At 33.4% G+C, this 16,489-nt stretch overlaps 1 protein-coding gene across 1 annotated transcript in view; it reads left to right on the forward strand.

Annotated features, from left to right (window-relative positions):
• The window catches only part of LOC107745308 (signal-induced proliferation-associated protein 1-like), a 34,468-nt gene extending 20,473 nt beyond the window's left edge, over window positions 1–13,995 (forward strand). The window contains exons 11-18 of the mRNA XM_016559168.1: window positions 284–664; window positions 1,895–2,024; window positions 6,447–6,570; window positions 8,374–8,472; window positions 8,597–8,681; window positions 9,884–9,962; window positions 10,086–10,287; window positions 13,917–13,995. Coding sequence (XP_016414654.1) covers window positions 284–664; window positions 1,895–2,024; window positions 6,447–6,570; window positions 8,374–8,472; window positions 8,597–8,681; window positions 9,884–9,962; window positions 10,086–10,268 — 1,081 coding nt within the window. The 3' untranslated portion in view covers window positions 10,269–10,287; window positions 13,917–13,995. The remainder of the gene's footprint in view (window positions 1–283; window positions 665–1,894; window positions 2,025–6,446; window positions 6,571–8,373; window positions 8,473–8,596; window positions 8,682–9,883; window positions 9,963–10,085; window positions 10,288–13,916) is intronic.
• The last annotated feature ends 2,494 nt before the right edge of the window (window positions 13,996–16,489 follow it).

A 16,489-nucleotide genomic window follows, 5' to 3' on the forward strand; every position in this document is an offset into this window, starting at 1 on the left:
CACACAGACACACACACACACACACACACACACACACACACACACTGACACACACACACACACACAAAACTGCATTTTTTTCAAATCCTATATACAGCGACTTACTTATTTATGTAAGTCTTTGATTATATAATATACTTCAAAAAAGAAAACCAAAATAGCAGCATTGATCTCTTCATCCATGACTAACAGTGAAATGCGTACGCTGAAATAAATCAGCTCAAACTTTGTTTGTTGTTCTTCACGTTCTTTTCCCGTTGCTCTTGTGCTTGTCTGAGTTCAGGAGTTTCTCTGAGCTCTACCAGAAGGCCATCCAGGACGCGGAGAGCAAATCCGGAGAGGGACGGTCAGGCGAGGCCTGGGTTCTGGATGACGATGAAGAAGTTGAGGTTGATGGCGGCGGAGGAGAGAAAGAGGAGAAGAAAGAGATTGAAAATAAGACGTCAGACAGTGAAACTCTAAAGCAGGAGCTTCTTGGAGAGCAGATGGAATTTCCGGAGCCCATGGAAACAGATTTGCTCCTCTCTCCACCCAGCCTGCCTCTCTTACGGGCGACTTCCCTGCAGGACAGCATGAAGAGCCAGAGCCCTGAAGTCACCCCCGTCTCTCTCACACGGAGCTACTCGCTAGAAGGACACGCTCCGTATCAGGACATCATTGAAGGGTATGCGGTTCTGTCTGTTCTGTTGGTCTGCTTCTGATTTCACTCTAAAAATGTCCTGTTTACTCCTTAACAAACAGATTAAATCAGGGTCCAAAATTACCTTTCTGCAACCGTGTTATTTTACTATTATTTATATGTTATTATAGTTTTTATTAGCGTTTTGAAGTAGGTTTTATTTTTGCATTTTCAGTTGGCATGTTAATTATAGTGTAAGTAGTTTTACAATGACATTTTTATTTATTTATTTATGTTTTGTAATATATTTGTCTTTAATTTATTTTTATTTTATTTTTTTATTAATTTTAGTATTTCAACTTATTTTATTCCAGTTAGGTTTTTTTTTTTTTTTTTTTTTACACTAAAATGATTAAAACTACTATTTTTTTTTACTAAATCTACTACGTTTAAAGATAATTTTAAGTGTTCGTCTAATATTTCCAGGATATTTTCTTTTATTTTACCTTTATTTTAATTAACAAAAACATTTTTTTTTCATTATTTTAGTTTTAGTTAACAATAACAACAATAACAAACTTTGACTGTTTCTTAACTTTAAAAAGATACACTTTGTAATAATTACAATTTTACATCAAAGTTTAGTTAAAATACATTGTAAATCTGTTGTTTTAATAATCTTTTGTTGTGCTTTAAAGAGCTACTTTTGACGTGTTGACTAGCATAACATAACATAACACCTGTAAAGTACTTGATTATAATTTTAACTTTAGTGTTATTCAGTATTACACTATAAAATTAGTATGTTTTAGATGAACTAAATCACAATTTCATTATTTTAAATGTGTAATTACAAATAAATACATGACACTAGTTTCAATAGAAATTATATTAAAGTATATTTTAGTTTATCATATATGCTTGTCAGTACATTCAGCAGTACTTTAACCATATTTCAAAAAGACAATAGACATAAATTTAAATTACAATCCATTTTCATAAAAAAAAATCACATTCAGTTCGTACTCAAGTTTATGTTTTAAAAATATATTATTTCCATAATAAATACTCTTATTAAAGTATGCTAAAGTGTACTTCTATGGTAACCAAGATTATGCACGACCCCTTTAATTGGAAAGCGTTCATATTTATAAGCACGATAACACATTTTATTTCATTCAAAAGTAAAGTAGTATTTTGGATGCTGTAAAATACTCTCTTTTATGTATTCTGCTTAACTAATGTTTCTCCTCTTTGAATGTGTTTGTCTGTCAGGCATGTATACGATAACGTGGGGCTGAAAGCAAACAGGCACATCTATGAAAACCCTGGAGAGCTTTGGGACGAGACCCCTGACCTCATTCTGGCAGTCAAACCCAAAGTGCCTCTGGAGCAAGAGGAACAGGTATGTCATTCACACTTTTTTCGTTTCATTATGAGACTATATTGTTTTGCAGCTGATGGGAGAGCGTATTGAATGAACTGATTGTCAGGAGTTGTCAGCCTCTTCTTTCACACAGGCACATTACTTTATTGATACAAACCGGTGCGAAATGATTTAGATTTGATTCAGGAATGATTTTTTCAAATTCAGAATAATTCAATTCGATGCGTTTCACAATGAGATTCAATTCGAGTTCATTTAATGATTTGATTCTGTATTTTTTAAAGTGCATTGATAGGTTATGTAAATGCTTCTCCTAATGCGTCTTAGGTAAGAAAAAGACAAACTAAGATTGTTTTTTGCATCAAAGTCACTAGTCACTTGCTAATCATGCTAGCAACATGCTAGTAACATGCTAATCGTGCTAGCGACATGCTAGTAACGTGCTAATCATGCTAGCGAAATGCCAGTCACTTGCTAATCATGCTAGTAACATGCGAATCATACTAGAAACATGCAAGCGACATGCTAGTAACCTGCTAATCATGCTAGCGACATGCTAGTCACTTGCTAATCATGCTAGCGACATGCTAGTCACTTGCTAATCATGCTAGCGACATGCTAGTCACTTGCTAATCATGCTAGCGACATGCTAGTCACTTGCTAATCATGCTAGCGACATGCTAGTCACTTGCTAATCATGCTAGCGACATGCTAGTCACTTGCTAATCATGCTAGCGACATGCTAGTCACTTGCTAATCATGCTAGCGACATGCTAGTCACTTGCTAATCATGCTAGCGACATGCTAGTCACTTGCTAATCATGCTAGCGACATGCTAGTCACTTGCTAATCATGCTAGCGACATGCTAGTCACTTGCTAATCATGCTAGCGACATGCTAGTCACTTGCTAATCATGCTAGCGACATGCTAGTTTCTTACTAGTCATGTTAGCAACATGCTAATCACTTGCTAATCTTGCTAGCAACATGCTAGTAACATGTTAATCATGCTACAAACATGCTAGCTACACGCTAGTAAATTGTTAATCATGCCAGCAATATGCTAGTAACAGGCTAATCATGCTAAAAACATGCTAATCATGCTAGAATCATGTTATCAACATCTATCTAAATTTTCAAACTTCAGGCTTTTACAACTGCTTTAAACTTTCAGTCTAGGCTTCTCAAGCCAACCTAAAGTTTGTCTTGACGAACTTTTTTATCTAAAAATATTTTTGAGCTGATAAAACAAAAACATACAATAAAATTACTATAATAAAATTAAATCTAAATTACTATACTAAAATTAAAACTAATTACTATAATAAACTATTAAGAAAGTATTCCATATTCCATTTAAAATAAGAAGAAAAAAATAATTTAAAAAAAATATTTCCATGAGTTTTCTTGGTCTGGAAATAGCAATTTAAAATTCCCTATTATTCTGTGAATCGTTGTTTCAGTCAAGAATCAACTTAAAATGCTAAAAATCGTATGAAGGTCGTTTTTAAACCAGGGTAACCAGGGTAAAAAATTAAAAACTTACAAAAAAATGTAACTGAAATAAAATCAAATATTTAAAAAACTTAAATATTTTTTCGGCAATTTTTTTCAACATTTCTCATTTTCATTTAATTTAACTTGAGTACTAAAATAACTAATAACTATATACATATGTACATACAACATAATATTTACATATTCAAGAAAACAAACAACACAATCAATTTACTTAAGCTTTAACTAAAATTTTAATTGAAACAGAAAATATTAAAATACAAACTAATTCTAAATATTAATAAACTATAATAAAATATTTTTAAGCCAAGCGCACTTAGGAAAATATTCCATATTCCATTTTTATTTTTTTAAATTATTTTATTTATTTCCATGCGATTTCTCAGTCTGGAAATAATAATTGTTTTATGACCATGAGAACACCACATTTAACTTATATATATATATTTATATATATTGAATGATACTTTACCAAATCATGATTCATTCGTTTTTTAACGTTTTAAATAGATTCTCGACCAAAACAAATGATTCATGATTCAAAAATCCATGTTCCAGGATTGATGCATATACATCGGCATAGATTCACCAAGAAAACAAATGAATCATTACACGCCTAACTATGAGGCTTACTTAAAAACAATATTAAGGGCATTGACACTTACAGAAGGGCACAATGCATTGAAGCACCTGAATCATGGCATGATGTGCTGCTGTTGTGTTCAGTATCTGTCTCCCACACAGAGGGCATCTGATGGATCCGCTTGTGTAACTCTCTTTATTTGGAAAGTGATTGCTGTTTTCAGAAGGGTTTTAACCTCTCAGATCCGTCTCCCACTCTCTCTCTCTCTCTTTCCTTCCTTTCTGTTCCTCCCACTTCATCCTTTCCCTTCTTCCCCTCATAAAATCACTTTCTCTCACTCCCTCTATTTCCTGCGTTTTATCTGTTTATATTTATCATACTTTATCTTCTGTCCAACTGAGTGCATTGAGTAAAATTTTTTGTAGATTTAATAACTAATAACTATATACATATGTACATATACATAATATATACATATTCAAGAAAACAAACAACACAATCAATTTACTTAAGCTTTAACTAAAATTTTAATTGAAACAGAAAATATTAAAATACAAACTAATTCTAAATATTAATAAACTATAATAAAATATTTTTAAGCCAAGCGCACTTAGGAAAATATTCCATATTCCATTTTTATTTTTTTAAATTATTTTATTTATTTCCATGCGATTTCTCAGTCTGGAAATAATAATTGTTTTATGACCATGAGAACACCACATTTAACTTATATATATATATTTATATATATTGAATGATACTTTACCAAATCATGATTCATTCGTTTTTTAACGTTTTAAATAGATTCTCGACCAAAACAAATGATTCATGATTCAAAAATCCATGTTCCAGGATTGATGCATATACATCGGCATAGATTCACCAAGAAAACAAATGAATCATTACACGCCTAACTATGAGGCTTACTTAAAAACAATATTAAGGGCATTGACACTTACAGAAGGGCACAATGCATTGAAGCACCTGAATCATGGCATGATGTGCTGCTGTTGTGTTCAGTATCTGTCTCCCACACAGAGGGCATCTGATGGATCCGCTTGTGTAACTCTCTGTATTTGGAAAGTGATTGCTGTTTTCAGAAGGGTTTTAACCTCTCAGATCCGTCTCCCACTCTCTCTCTCTCTCTTTCCTTCCTTTCTGTTCCTCCCACTTCATCCTTTCCCTTCTTCCCCTTATAAAATCACTTTCTCTCACTCGCTCTATTTCCTGCATTTTATCTACTCATATTCGTCATACTTTCTCCTTTGTCCTAATGAGCGCATTGAGTAATAATTATTTGTTGATTTATTTATTAGTTAGTTCGTTGATTGCTGTGATGAGTCTTTTGTTTTTAACTCAGTGTAAAGCTTTTAATGATACCAAATTTATCAGTAATTATGTATAAATTAAATTAATAAATATACTTTTGGTTTGCATCCATTAAATAAAATTCAAACGGATGAACGGACAAACGAATAAATAAATAAATAAATGTACTCGGTGGGACAAAAATGCAGGAAATATTTATTTATTTGATTGTTTTGAGTCTCTTTTTTAACTCTGTGTAAAGCTGTCTTTTAATGATACCAGATCTATCATTAGTTATGTATAATTTATATATTGCTTTTGGTTTGCGTCCATCAAATAAAATTAAAAACAATAAATAAAACGTGTAATTATTACTCAATGTACTCAGTGGGACAAAAGAGAAAGTATGATGAATATGATGAGAAAATAGAGGAATACTCATTTACTTATTTATTAATTTATTTGACTGACAGACAGATTGATTGATTGATTTATTGATTGATTTGAGTCTTTTGTTTGTAAAACTTTTTTTATTGATGCCAAACTTATCATTAATTACGTATAAATTATTTTAAATTTTTTGGTATGCATTAATAAAATAAAATTCGAATGAATGAATGAATGAATGAATGAATGAATAATACTCAGTGAGACAAAAGAGAAAGTATGATGAAGGAAACATTTTATTGATTAATTGGTTGTTTTGAGTCTTGTTTTTAACTCAGTGTAAAGCATTTTTTTAATGATACCAGACTTATCATGCATTAATCAAATAAAATTCACATACATACATATGTACATACATACTGTATATACATGAAGGAATTAATGATTTAAAGAACCTTTAATTTGTAGCATTTAATTCTCTGTATTACACTTTATGCATAATTACTACATACATATAACAGTACAATAAATTTGAGGTTTAATTTCAAGCAAAATAAACATATTGTTATATACATTTACTATGATATTGTGGTCATACTGCCTGCTTCTACTCATTGACGGTTTCATTCGTCCTCTCTGTCTAGTTTGTGTGTGATCAGGGGCCTGAAGAGAGGCCGTCGGTCAGTGATGTGACCATGAGATCCTCCTGCATGGAAAGTGCAGAAAGAAACTCCAGAGCTCTGAGCCTCCATAACTCCATCACTAAGAGTAAGTGTTTCTTAATGTTAACAGGATAATACAGAGTAAATGTATTATTTTTAAATGACTGATATAGTTAATGTTATAGGTTCAGACCACTGTTGCTACAGCAGGCCATTATCTGCAGTGGGTTATTAAATAATCCGTCATTCAAGTACTTCCACAGTGACTGTGTGGCTTCAAAACATCCAAAGCTTTATTTTAGCTTCATTGGTAATATACAAGTGCAGTTTCCACAAGTACAGATGGGACATTTTGATATATTAAACTGTGAGAGGTTTAATTCTGTAATTAATTGAAAAACAGCAGGAGCTCTTTCATTTAATCTAAAGGCTGGAATGTGTACAAATCTGAACAGATTTTACAGATCATACACATGGTTACAGAGAAAAACTGGGCATCCTCCACGAATCAACTGAAGATCACACAATTTTCAATTCTTTCCCAACCAGGGTTATTATAATTAACTAAAACTAAAAATATAAAAAATTATTCATTCATCTTTAATGGAAATAATTAACTACATGTACTTACTACATGATTAGGGTTAGGATTAGGGTTACTTGCATGTAATTATGCATAATTAATTGTTATTATAATAGTAAGTACATGCAACATATGTAACAAGGACACCTTAAAATAAAGTGTTACCCAAGATTCAATAGAGATGACATTAAGGTATTTTAGTTTATCATAAATGCTTGTCAGTACATTCAGCAGTACTTTAATCATATTTCAAAGACAATATAAATAATTATGAAATTACATATAAAGATGTAAGATGTAAGTCCTACTTAGTGGGTCAGAAAGCTCTCTAAATTTCAGCTTATTGCATTAAATATAAATTTCAACTATAATGCATTTGTATTTAACTATAATTAACATGCAATTAGGTGTCAGAAAACATTACATTTCATTCTTTTAAACTGTATTTTTTCCCTAATAAGGCATCATGCATCCTACACTATGCCTTTCACTTGGATGAACACATGAACTGTAAAATTTTTTATTAATTTTTAGAATAATTTTTAATGCTATATTCAGATTTAAGAACAGACTAAAGGCTTATTTATATTTCTGCGCCCGATTCATGCTGTAAGCTCTGCATAGTTGCAGTGGTTAAAGTGTATCCTGTGCCGTACGTCTCTCCAGTGTAACTCATGTTGCATCTACACAGACCACAACAGCTGTGATTGGTCCAATTTGTAACCAGAGACCCTCAGGATGATAAATAAAAAATGCATTGGGAATGAATGTAATGGAGAACAGAGAAGGTCATAAACCATAAATGAATCTTGTTATCTAAAAATGTGTCATAGTTTATTCGTTTAAGCATAGAACAATAATTTCAATCTTGACAGATGAAGAGAGAATTCCACTAAACTCCAAACAGTTGCAAATGTGTCTGCACTAAAAAAAGGAGTCGAAACAATTTTAACTAGCAATTAAAGTAGTAATTTTATTTAAAGTAAAGTTCACAATTAATTACAAAGAAACGGCATGTAACCCATGGTTTTAAACATGAATTATTGAAATAGAAAGACTGAAATAGTATGTAGAATGTCATATATATATATATATATTTCCGTACCCACTGTATGTATATGTATAATCTTAGTTTTATTCACAATTTTGAAAAAGCATTCAAAAATCATCAGTTGCATCTCTGGGTCAGTGTTGGCTAAAAAAATTCAAAATAGTTTCTTCATTGTGTTTTTGAGACCAAAAAACACTTCTTGTAGATGCCAACAGATAATACATGATAAATACTCTCCACAAAGACCTTTTACAATATATTTTTGTTGATTTCAGTTCTCTCAGAGACAGCAGATTCATCTGAAGAAGAGTGGCAGTCGATTTCTGATCTGGCCAACGCCTGCCGGAACATTCTGGAAGCTTTGTCTCGAGAAGGTGAGACATTTGTGTTTGAACATGTGAACGTGTGAGTTTAGTCTGTTCATTGAAGAATGCTGGTCTGGTTACTTTTCTGTGACAAGATGGAGTATTAATAGTGTAATGTCCTGCTTGGTTTCAGACCGGAAGTCAGGAGATGGATCACAAGCATCCCCAGAAAACCAGCCAGGTCAGACAGAAACCAGGTTTAAAGACATCAAGGACAGGTGAGGCTGACTGTGCCATGAACTCTTCGACATTAGATTACACAGCGCTCAAAACATGAGGCAAGACGGTTAGCAAATGTTCCTTCACAACTCAAAGAGAACTTTAAATCTGACAGCTTTTATGAAACAGTACTGTAAATGTTACGGAACCCCTCAGAAGTTTGGGGACAGTAACATTATTTATGTATTTATTGAAAGGAATTAACACTTTCAGCAGCAAATCAGCATATCAGAATGATTTCTGAAGGATCATGTGACACTGAAGACTGGAGTAATGATGCTGAAAGTTCAGCTCTGATCACAGCAATCAATTACATTTTACCATATATTCAAATAATTAAATTGTTACACTATTTCACGATATCGCAATTTCAAAATAAAAGTTCAAGCCCTCCCTTTGAGTTTGCGTGTTTTGATGTCCACATTCTTGTTCAAGAAATGACAGTGGCTGGAGCATTTCTATCATAAAGAAGTGGCCAAATATTAAAGATTAAGTAAACATTTGAATTAAAAGGTTGTTTGGCCAGTAATAAACAAGGATTTGTTCACCAGTCCATTGGCGCCCCCTGGAGACATGTGTATACTGTACATAAGATGATCGTTATATTATGTAGTTTAACAGTGTTGTTCTATAAAACCATATGGTTACTTGCTTTTGACACTTTATTTGAACAAAATTGTATTGCCTCATTGTTATTATATGTGTATTTTATGTCATTTTAAAGGCTTGGGTCTTTGCTTAGGTCTATTACCACCAAAAATATCAGATTACTCGATTAATTGTCAAAATAATCGACCGATTACTCGATTACCAAAATAATCATTTGTGACAGCCCTACAAAATATTAAGCAAAGATACTATGATAATAATCAGAAATGTTTCTTGAGCAGCAAATCAGTATATTAGAATGACTTCTGAAGGATCATGTGACACTGAAGACTGGAGTAATGATGCTGAAAATTCAGCTTTGATCACAGAAATAAATTACATTTTACCATATATTCAGATAGAAAACAGCTTTTTTAAATTGCAATAATATTTCACAATTTTACTGTTTTTACTGTATCACCAAATGCAGCCTTTGGTGAGCAGAAGAGACTTCTTTCAAAAACATTAAAACATCTGAATTAATCCAAACACTTGACTGGGCATCATTTTGTTTTGTTTTTTGGTGTTCTTCTTTCTCTCCCTGCCTTCGCAGTGACTCGCCTGGTCACCTTGAGGAGAAAGTGTCCCAGTTAGAGGCCATGCTGAAGCGACTGCAGGACGACCTCCAAAAGGTACTTTGTCCTCTGTGGGTTTGTCACATCACAGCTCTCTCTGTAGCAGCACACTGTAACCCCTTCAAATATCTCCCATTCAATACATCCACCCATCCTTGTCTGTATATCTGCCCTGTCCAGTCCTTGCCCTCTTCGCTACTTCAAAGAGCCACTGCTACTTCACAGAGCCAATCACACAGAGGGACTGTAGAGGTAGGGCGGGACAAGCAAAAGAAACCTGTCTTGTCATTGAGCAGGGTGAACAGAGGAGATGAGAAGATTGCTGGAGGGACATTGGGCAGCCATGCTCACTCTCAACACTAACCCACCAATGGCAGTTAAGGCAAGTAGAGCATGAGATTTTTACTCAGATTTTAATCAGTAACCAAAAACAAAAACATGCTTGACATTTCTCACTTGATTAACAACAAAATGATGAAAAAGTATAGCTCAAAGAAATAGTTCACCCGAAAATAAGCATTTGCTGAAAAGTTACTAAATCAAGATGTGGATGAGTTTATTTCTTCATCAGATTTGGAGAAATGTAGCATTGCATCACTTGCTCAGCAATGGATGCTCTGCAGTGAATGGGTGCCGTCAGAACGAGTCCAAACAGCTGATAAAAACATCACAATAATCCAAAACACTCCAGTCCATCAGTTAACATCTGGAGAAGACAAAAGCTGCATGTTTGTAAAAAAAAAAAAAAAAACTCCATAATTAAGACATTTTAACATTTTAAAATGTTGCTTCTGGCTAAAATATGAGTCCTCTATCCATAATATTGCTTTCTTCAGGGAACAGCCGTCATGTCTGAATCAGGAGAGAAATCTGCACAGATCGACCACCGTTTACAAGCTAAAACAGTCCAAAACAGCTCTAAACAAATATGTGGGTGGATTTTGATGTGAGAGACAACAGGAGATGGACTTTTTCACTGGAGGAAGCGTTATTATGGATTATGGACTCGTATTATAGCTGGAAGCGATGGTTTGAAGTTAAAAGGTCTTAATGATGGATTTTAATCAATTCAATCAATTTTAACTGATGGACTGGAGTGGTGTGGATTACTTGTGGATTATTGTGATGTTTTTATCAGCTGTTTGGACTCTCGTTCTGACGGCACCCATTCACTGCAGAGCATCCATTGATGAGACACTGATGCAATGCTACATTTCTCCAAATCTGATGAAGAACAAACTCATCTATATCTTGGATGGCCTAAGGGTGAGTAAATGTTCAGCAAATTTTCATTTTAAAGTGAACTATTCCTTGAAGGATGTGAAGGAGGTGATGTTAGTTAGTTAATGCATTAACTAACATTAACTAATGGGACCTCATTGTAAAGTGTTACCACATATTTTTTATGTGACACTCTTCATTAACAGGGATTTGTTCATTTAGATTAATGACTCAAACTTCAGTTTCTTGGTTTGGAAAAGCCCAGTTTTAAAATACAATGTTAAGTTAGAATATGTTGTACTAATAATACTACTAATAATAACACTTTATTTTAGTGTCCTTGTTACACATTACATGTACTTGCTGTAGTAATCACAGTAAATTATGTATAATTACATGCAACTAACCTCAAATCAAACCCTAATCCTAACCCTACACATCTTGTTAATTAATATTCCTCAGTACTTAAATATATAATTACACCGTAACAAGGACACCTTAAAACAAAGTGTGACCTAATAATTTATTAGGGAATGGAAAACATAATCTTATCAGCCCTTAAGGGTAAAGTTGTTGTTTTTTCTCTCTCGCTATTTCCTACTATTTAACAGCAACACAAAATGGGCAAAATGGAATCTAATTAAAATCTAATTATTTAAACTAGAGCATTATCTATTCATTATTTTATATGGATTATTAGTATTACTATTATTGGATCTGAAACAAGACAGCATTTTTGGCACTTTAATTTTGCCATAAATTTTGCCATAAAGCCTAACTTGTGTTGAACCTGGGAACATTCCTTTAAATGATGAATTACCCCGACACAAAGAACATTTCACACACTTTTCAAAAGAATTTTCCTGCTTATGGGAGCTAAATTTCTTTTGAGTGTTTTAGTTTTGTTGTTATTGCTCATTCTCTACAATGGATGTTAAGAAATGGAGAGATTTGAGGTTAATTGTGATTGGCTGGTCAGCACACAGAGTAGGCGTGTCATAGTACACACACACACACACACACACATACACACACACACACATACACACACACACACACACTTAACATCGACCTACAACTGTATGACTGAAGTGCATGTACACTGATCCAGGTTCTCAGTTCTCCTTTGTTTGATCCCATTATCCACATAAGGTCAGGAAGGGAAAGCGAGGGTGAGCATGGTTGACTGCATAATGTCCCACAGTTTTCCAGCACACTCATCTAGGTAAATCATAGCTTACTGAAGACTTCGGTCACCTTGAGAGAAAAGTGTGGCCTTATGAACATTATTATACATGCACAGATAACAGTCTACTGTGAATTGCTACCGTGTTTAGAGGCATCATTGCTCTTTCAGTGTTTTGGGGCATTAATATCATTCAGGATGCATGCACGTTATGAAAAATGCATGTATTTGTCTTTTCAATAATGTCCAGAGCTTAATGAATGCTTCATATGACTGATGCAGCATGTCTGACGCCACTTTGGGCTTTTTTTTTTTTTTGAAATCAAGAACTAATTTGCATGCAGGTCCTGATTTACTGAGATAATAAAAGCTACTAATTTGCTTTACTTTTATTCAGCAATAATGCATTAAATTAATCAAAAGTGAAGACATTCAAGTAAATGCTTTTGCACTTTCTAATTCTAAAAGCAGTAGCATGGTTTTCTTTGAAAATATTAAGCAGCAAAAACTGTTTTCAACATTGATAATAATCAAACTAATTTGCATGCAGGTCCTGATTTACTGAGATAATAAAAGCTACTAATTTGCTTGTCCGATCTAAAATATACAGAAATTAATTCAAAATGTCTACTGTGGAAAAATAAGTACACCCCTCAGTTTTGTAGCTGGTCTTGCATTCATTTGGGAGAAATAACCTGTTGACATTTGTATAATTGTCTGTCAGTCCTTCATGCATAATTCATTTATGCAATTTTTTTTTATGATTACTTAATGATTACTTTTATTATTAAGAATGCATTCAATTGATCAAAAGTGGCAAAGCCATTTAGATTTTTTTAGGGTTTATGAACAAACCAGAGCAGTATAATAAGGTTCATATAAAGTGTGGCTGTCCTGTTTAGTGATTCTCTACTAATTTTCGGTTATTATTTGTTGGATTTGATTGTAGTTTAAGGCACTTAATAAATGTAGGGGTGTACTAACTTTTTCCACACAAGAAATGGAAATTTAAGCTGCCCAATTAATTAATAAATATACATTCCAATTGAAATTTGTTAAATTATTTTGCTTTTTAATGTATTGAACATTGATAATAATCAGAAATGTTTCTTGAGCAGCAAATCAGCATACAGCATACAGAAGACTGGAGTAATTATGCTGAAAATTCAGCTATAAATTGCATTTTACTATATTAACATGGAAAACAGTTATTTTAAATTGTAACAATATTTCACAATTTTACTCTTTTAACTGTATATTTGATCAAATAAATGCAGCTTTGGTGAACAGAAGAGACTTCATAGACTTCACGGCACTGTGTATACATGCAAACCTCTAGTAAATCAGGGCCTCTGTGTAAGAATCAGTTTTTTGTTCATCAAAGGATCAATGTTTGCATTGCATGTAATAGTGTGGCATATTTTGTTGTATGTGCAAATCAAGCAAGCCATCTTTTCCCCAGCTTCAGCCATTGTCTTCATCTGTGTGTCATTCCATCAACATATTCAGGCATAGCAACCCCTCATGTGGCGTGGATGTGTCCTGCCAATACAGAGTGAGAACGCTCGAGCCTGAAAGTCATTATGTTTGCATGCCTCCCACAGGAGAAAGAGGACAAGGCAATGCTGCAAGCAGAGGTGCAAAATCTCAGGCAGAACAACCAGCGGTTGCAAGAGGAGTCCCAGAGCACTGTGGCACGGCTCATTAAAGTCACCGAACTGCTCTGCAACGTCAACAAACCATGTTAGCATCGAAGGCCAAACCATGGCAGCGAGAAAGATCAGAAGACGCATGAAAAGGCCAATGAAAATGTTAGCAAATCTCTAAAAATGTCCCTTAAGTGACAAGAACATTGACAAGCCTTACTAGAAAAGTGCACGCAAACAAACTGGTCGGCTTAAGTACGTTCTTACTCAAATGAATCTTACTATTATTAACATCTCTGTTGCACCCTAAAAGGTTTTCTGGGCTAGATTTACATAGTCCCATCACTGTGACAGCGTGTTAACAACGATAGCCTGTGGTGCAAGATCCGATCTGGTAGGAAACTCTTAATCATTGGCTAATGTTGTTCAAAAACATCAGAATGCCCAAAAGTCATCATTTGCAACCCTCAGACTCGACTTTAGAAAACATTTAGTGACAATAAATGTTCAAAATCATATTATCTTTAAGTATTTTTCATCCGATTCCTACATAGTGAACCGGATGGTCACAAGCAAACGATCGTGTCCAGATACCGAGCAATACATTCTAATTAGATACCTTATTTGTGTTGAAATCGGTGGCTTCAGTGTATATACTAGAGGAAAATTATTAACATGTCAGTGTAATTGTAACCCTCTATTAAACATCACAGTATCAGAAATAGGCAGAGCCCGTTCGAGCCTTTTTCTCTGCTGGCAGTGGGTTAAATGCTTCTTGCTTATCTCTAGAGTGACAACACCAAGAGCGAAAATCATCAAATGTGTGCATTTTGGTAAACCTGTTTTTGTTTGTGACTACCCTTGTGAAAAAGAAGTGCGCTTGATTGTATTGAATGTGCACCTGTAGTGTACTTCAAATCTTAAAAGTACATTTAAAAAAACTTGACTTAATGAAATAAAAGGTACTGTAAGTGTACTCAGAGAGACACTTTCATGACGATATTTCTTAATACACTTAAGTACACTTTTAAAAAGTTATAAGAATGTCAATTTAAAAGTTTTCATTTAAAGTGCATTTTAAATCAGTTAAAATCATGTTTGTCGTACTTTAAAGAAGTACACGTATTTTGATGTGTTTATTCATATACTAAAGCACATGCAAAGCACTTGATTATAATTTTAACCATAGTGTGTTATTCAATATTGCATTTAAAGTTAATACATTTTAAATGTACTAAATTACAAATGTGCAATTAAAAAATATGTTTCATTAGAAATTACATTATATTTTAGTTTATCATAAATGCTTGTCAGTACATTCAGCAGTACTTTAACCATATTTCAAAACAATAGAATCATTAAGTTAGAAATCCTATTTAAGTAGGTCAAAAAGACACTCTTAAGTGCTTTTTGCTTTTTTTTATAAATTAATTGCAATTGCATTAATTATAAATTGCATTTAATATAAATTTAAACTATAACAATTATGAACTTTTCATTTAATTGCAATTAATAATTTAATTAACATGCAGTTAAGTGTCTGAAAACAATACACACTTAAGTTTGTTCTTTTTAAGTGTATAATTTCTGTAATAATAATTTTTAATATATATATATATATATATATATATATACTTATACTTTTTAAAAGTGTATGCCTTTTTCACAAGTGTACAAAATGCGAGACCAGGCGAAATTAGTTTCTGTGGTAATCGGTAAAATGTTTCTTGTTTTAGCACTGAACATTTGAGGTTAAAATTAATTCCTGCTTTAAATAGCCACTTGAATTCAGAATTCAGGCATCAGAATTCAGCACTGGAATAATTCACTGGACTTGTTTTGTATATTTTATGATTATGACACATACCAGGGGGAAAAAATGCTAATTTCATGCCTTTTCACAGTCGTAGAACTGTCCATTTGGATGTTAGTAATGGGACAAAGTGTATGCCGTGATTTTTATCATTTCTTTTTATTTTTATTTTTTATTTTTTGTATGAAGCCTTATGCCTGATCCCACTGAATCTGAACAGCTCTTGATTTGAGAAGAAAACCATTCTTAGTGTTAAGTTACTAAGGAAAGCATGACTTAAAATAGACCATTTCTATTAATAAAGATTGCAGCCAATTTGATTCAAGTGTTCTCACAAAGATTTAAGAGACAAGCCAGACCAGTTCTACTTTGTTCTCACACAAATTGCCTAGAGTGCTTTATGTTGAACTGTGAGACAGCACATATTTATAAAACTGCTATTTTGTGTCTTTCCTAATTGCACCCAAATATCACTCTTTACCTCACCTAAAGGTGCACTGCTAATGTGATGAGAAGAAGAACAAAATGACTGGACTCTTGCCTACACACACTCACGAAACATGCCGGACTTGAGCGAAATGCACAGCGCCACCGCAAAGGGAAACGAAATGTTAAATAACCATCCTTCAGCATTACTGTACATCATACACGTCATCTCCCCTTCAAATGCTTTTATTTTAGAGTCACTGTGATAACCTGGTACCAGCAGATTCTGATG

Source organism: Sinocyclocheilus rhinocerous, unplaced genomic scaffold (genome assembly GCF_001515625.1).
Source record: "Sinocyclocheilus rhinocerous isolate Xijiao unplaced genomic scaffold, SAMN03320098_v1.1 scaffold1399, whole genome shotgun sequence".
Lineage (NCBI taxonomy): Eukaryota > Metazoa > Chordata > Actinopteri > Cypriniformes > Cyprinidae > Sinocyclocheilus > Sinocyclocheilus rhinocerous.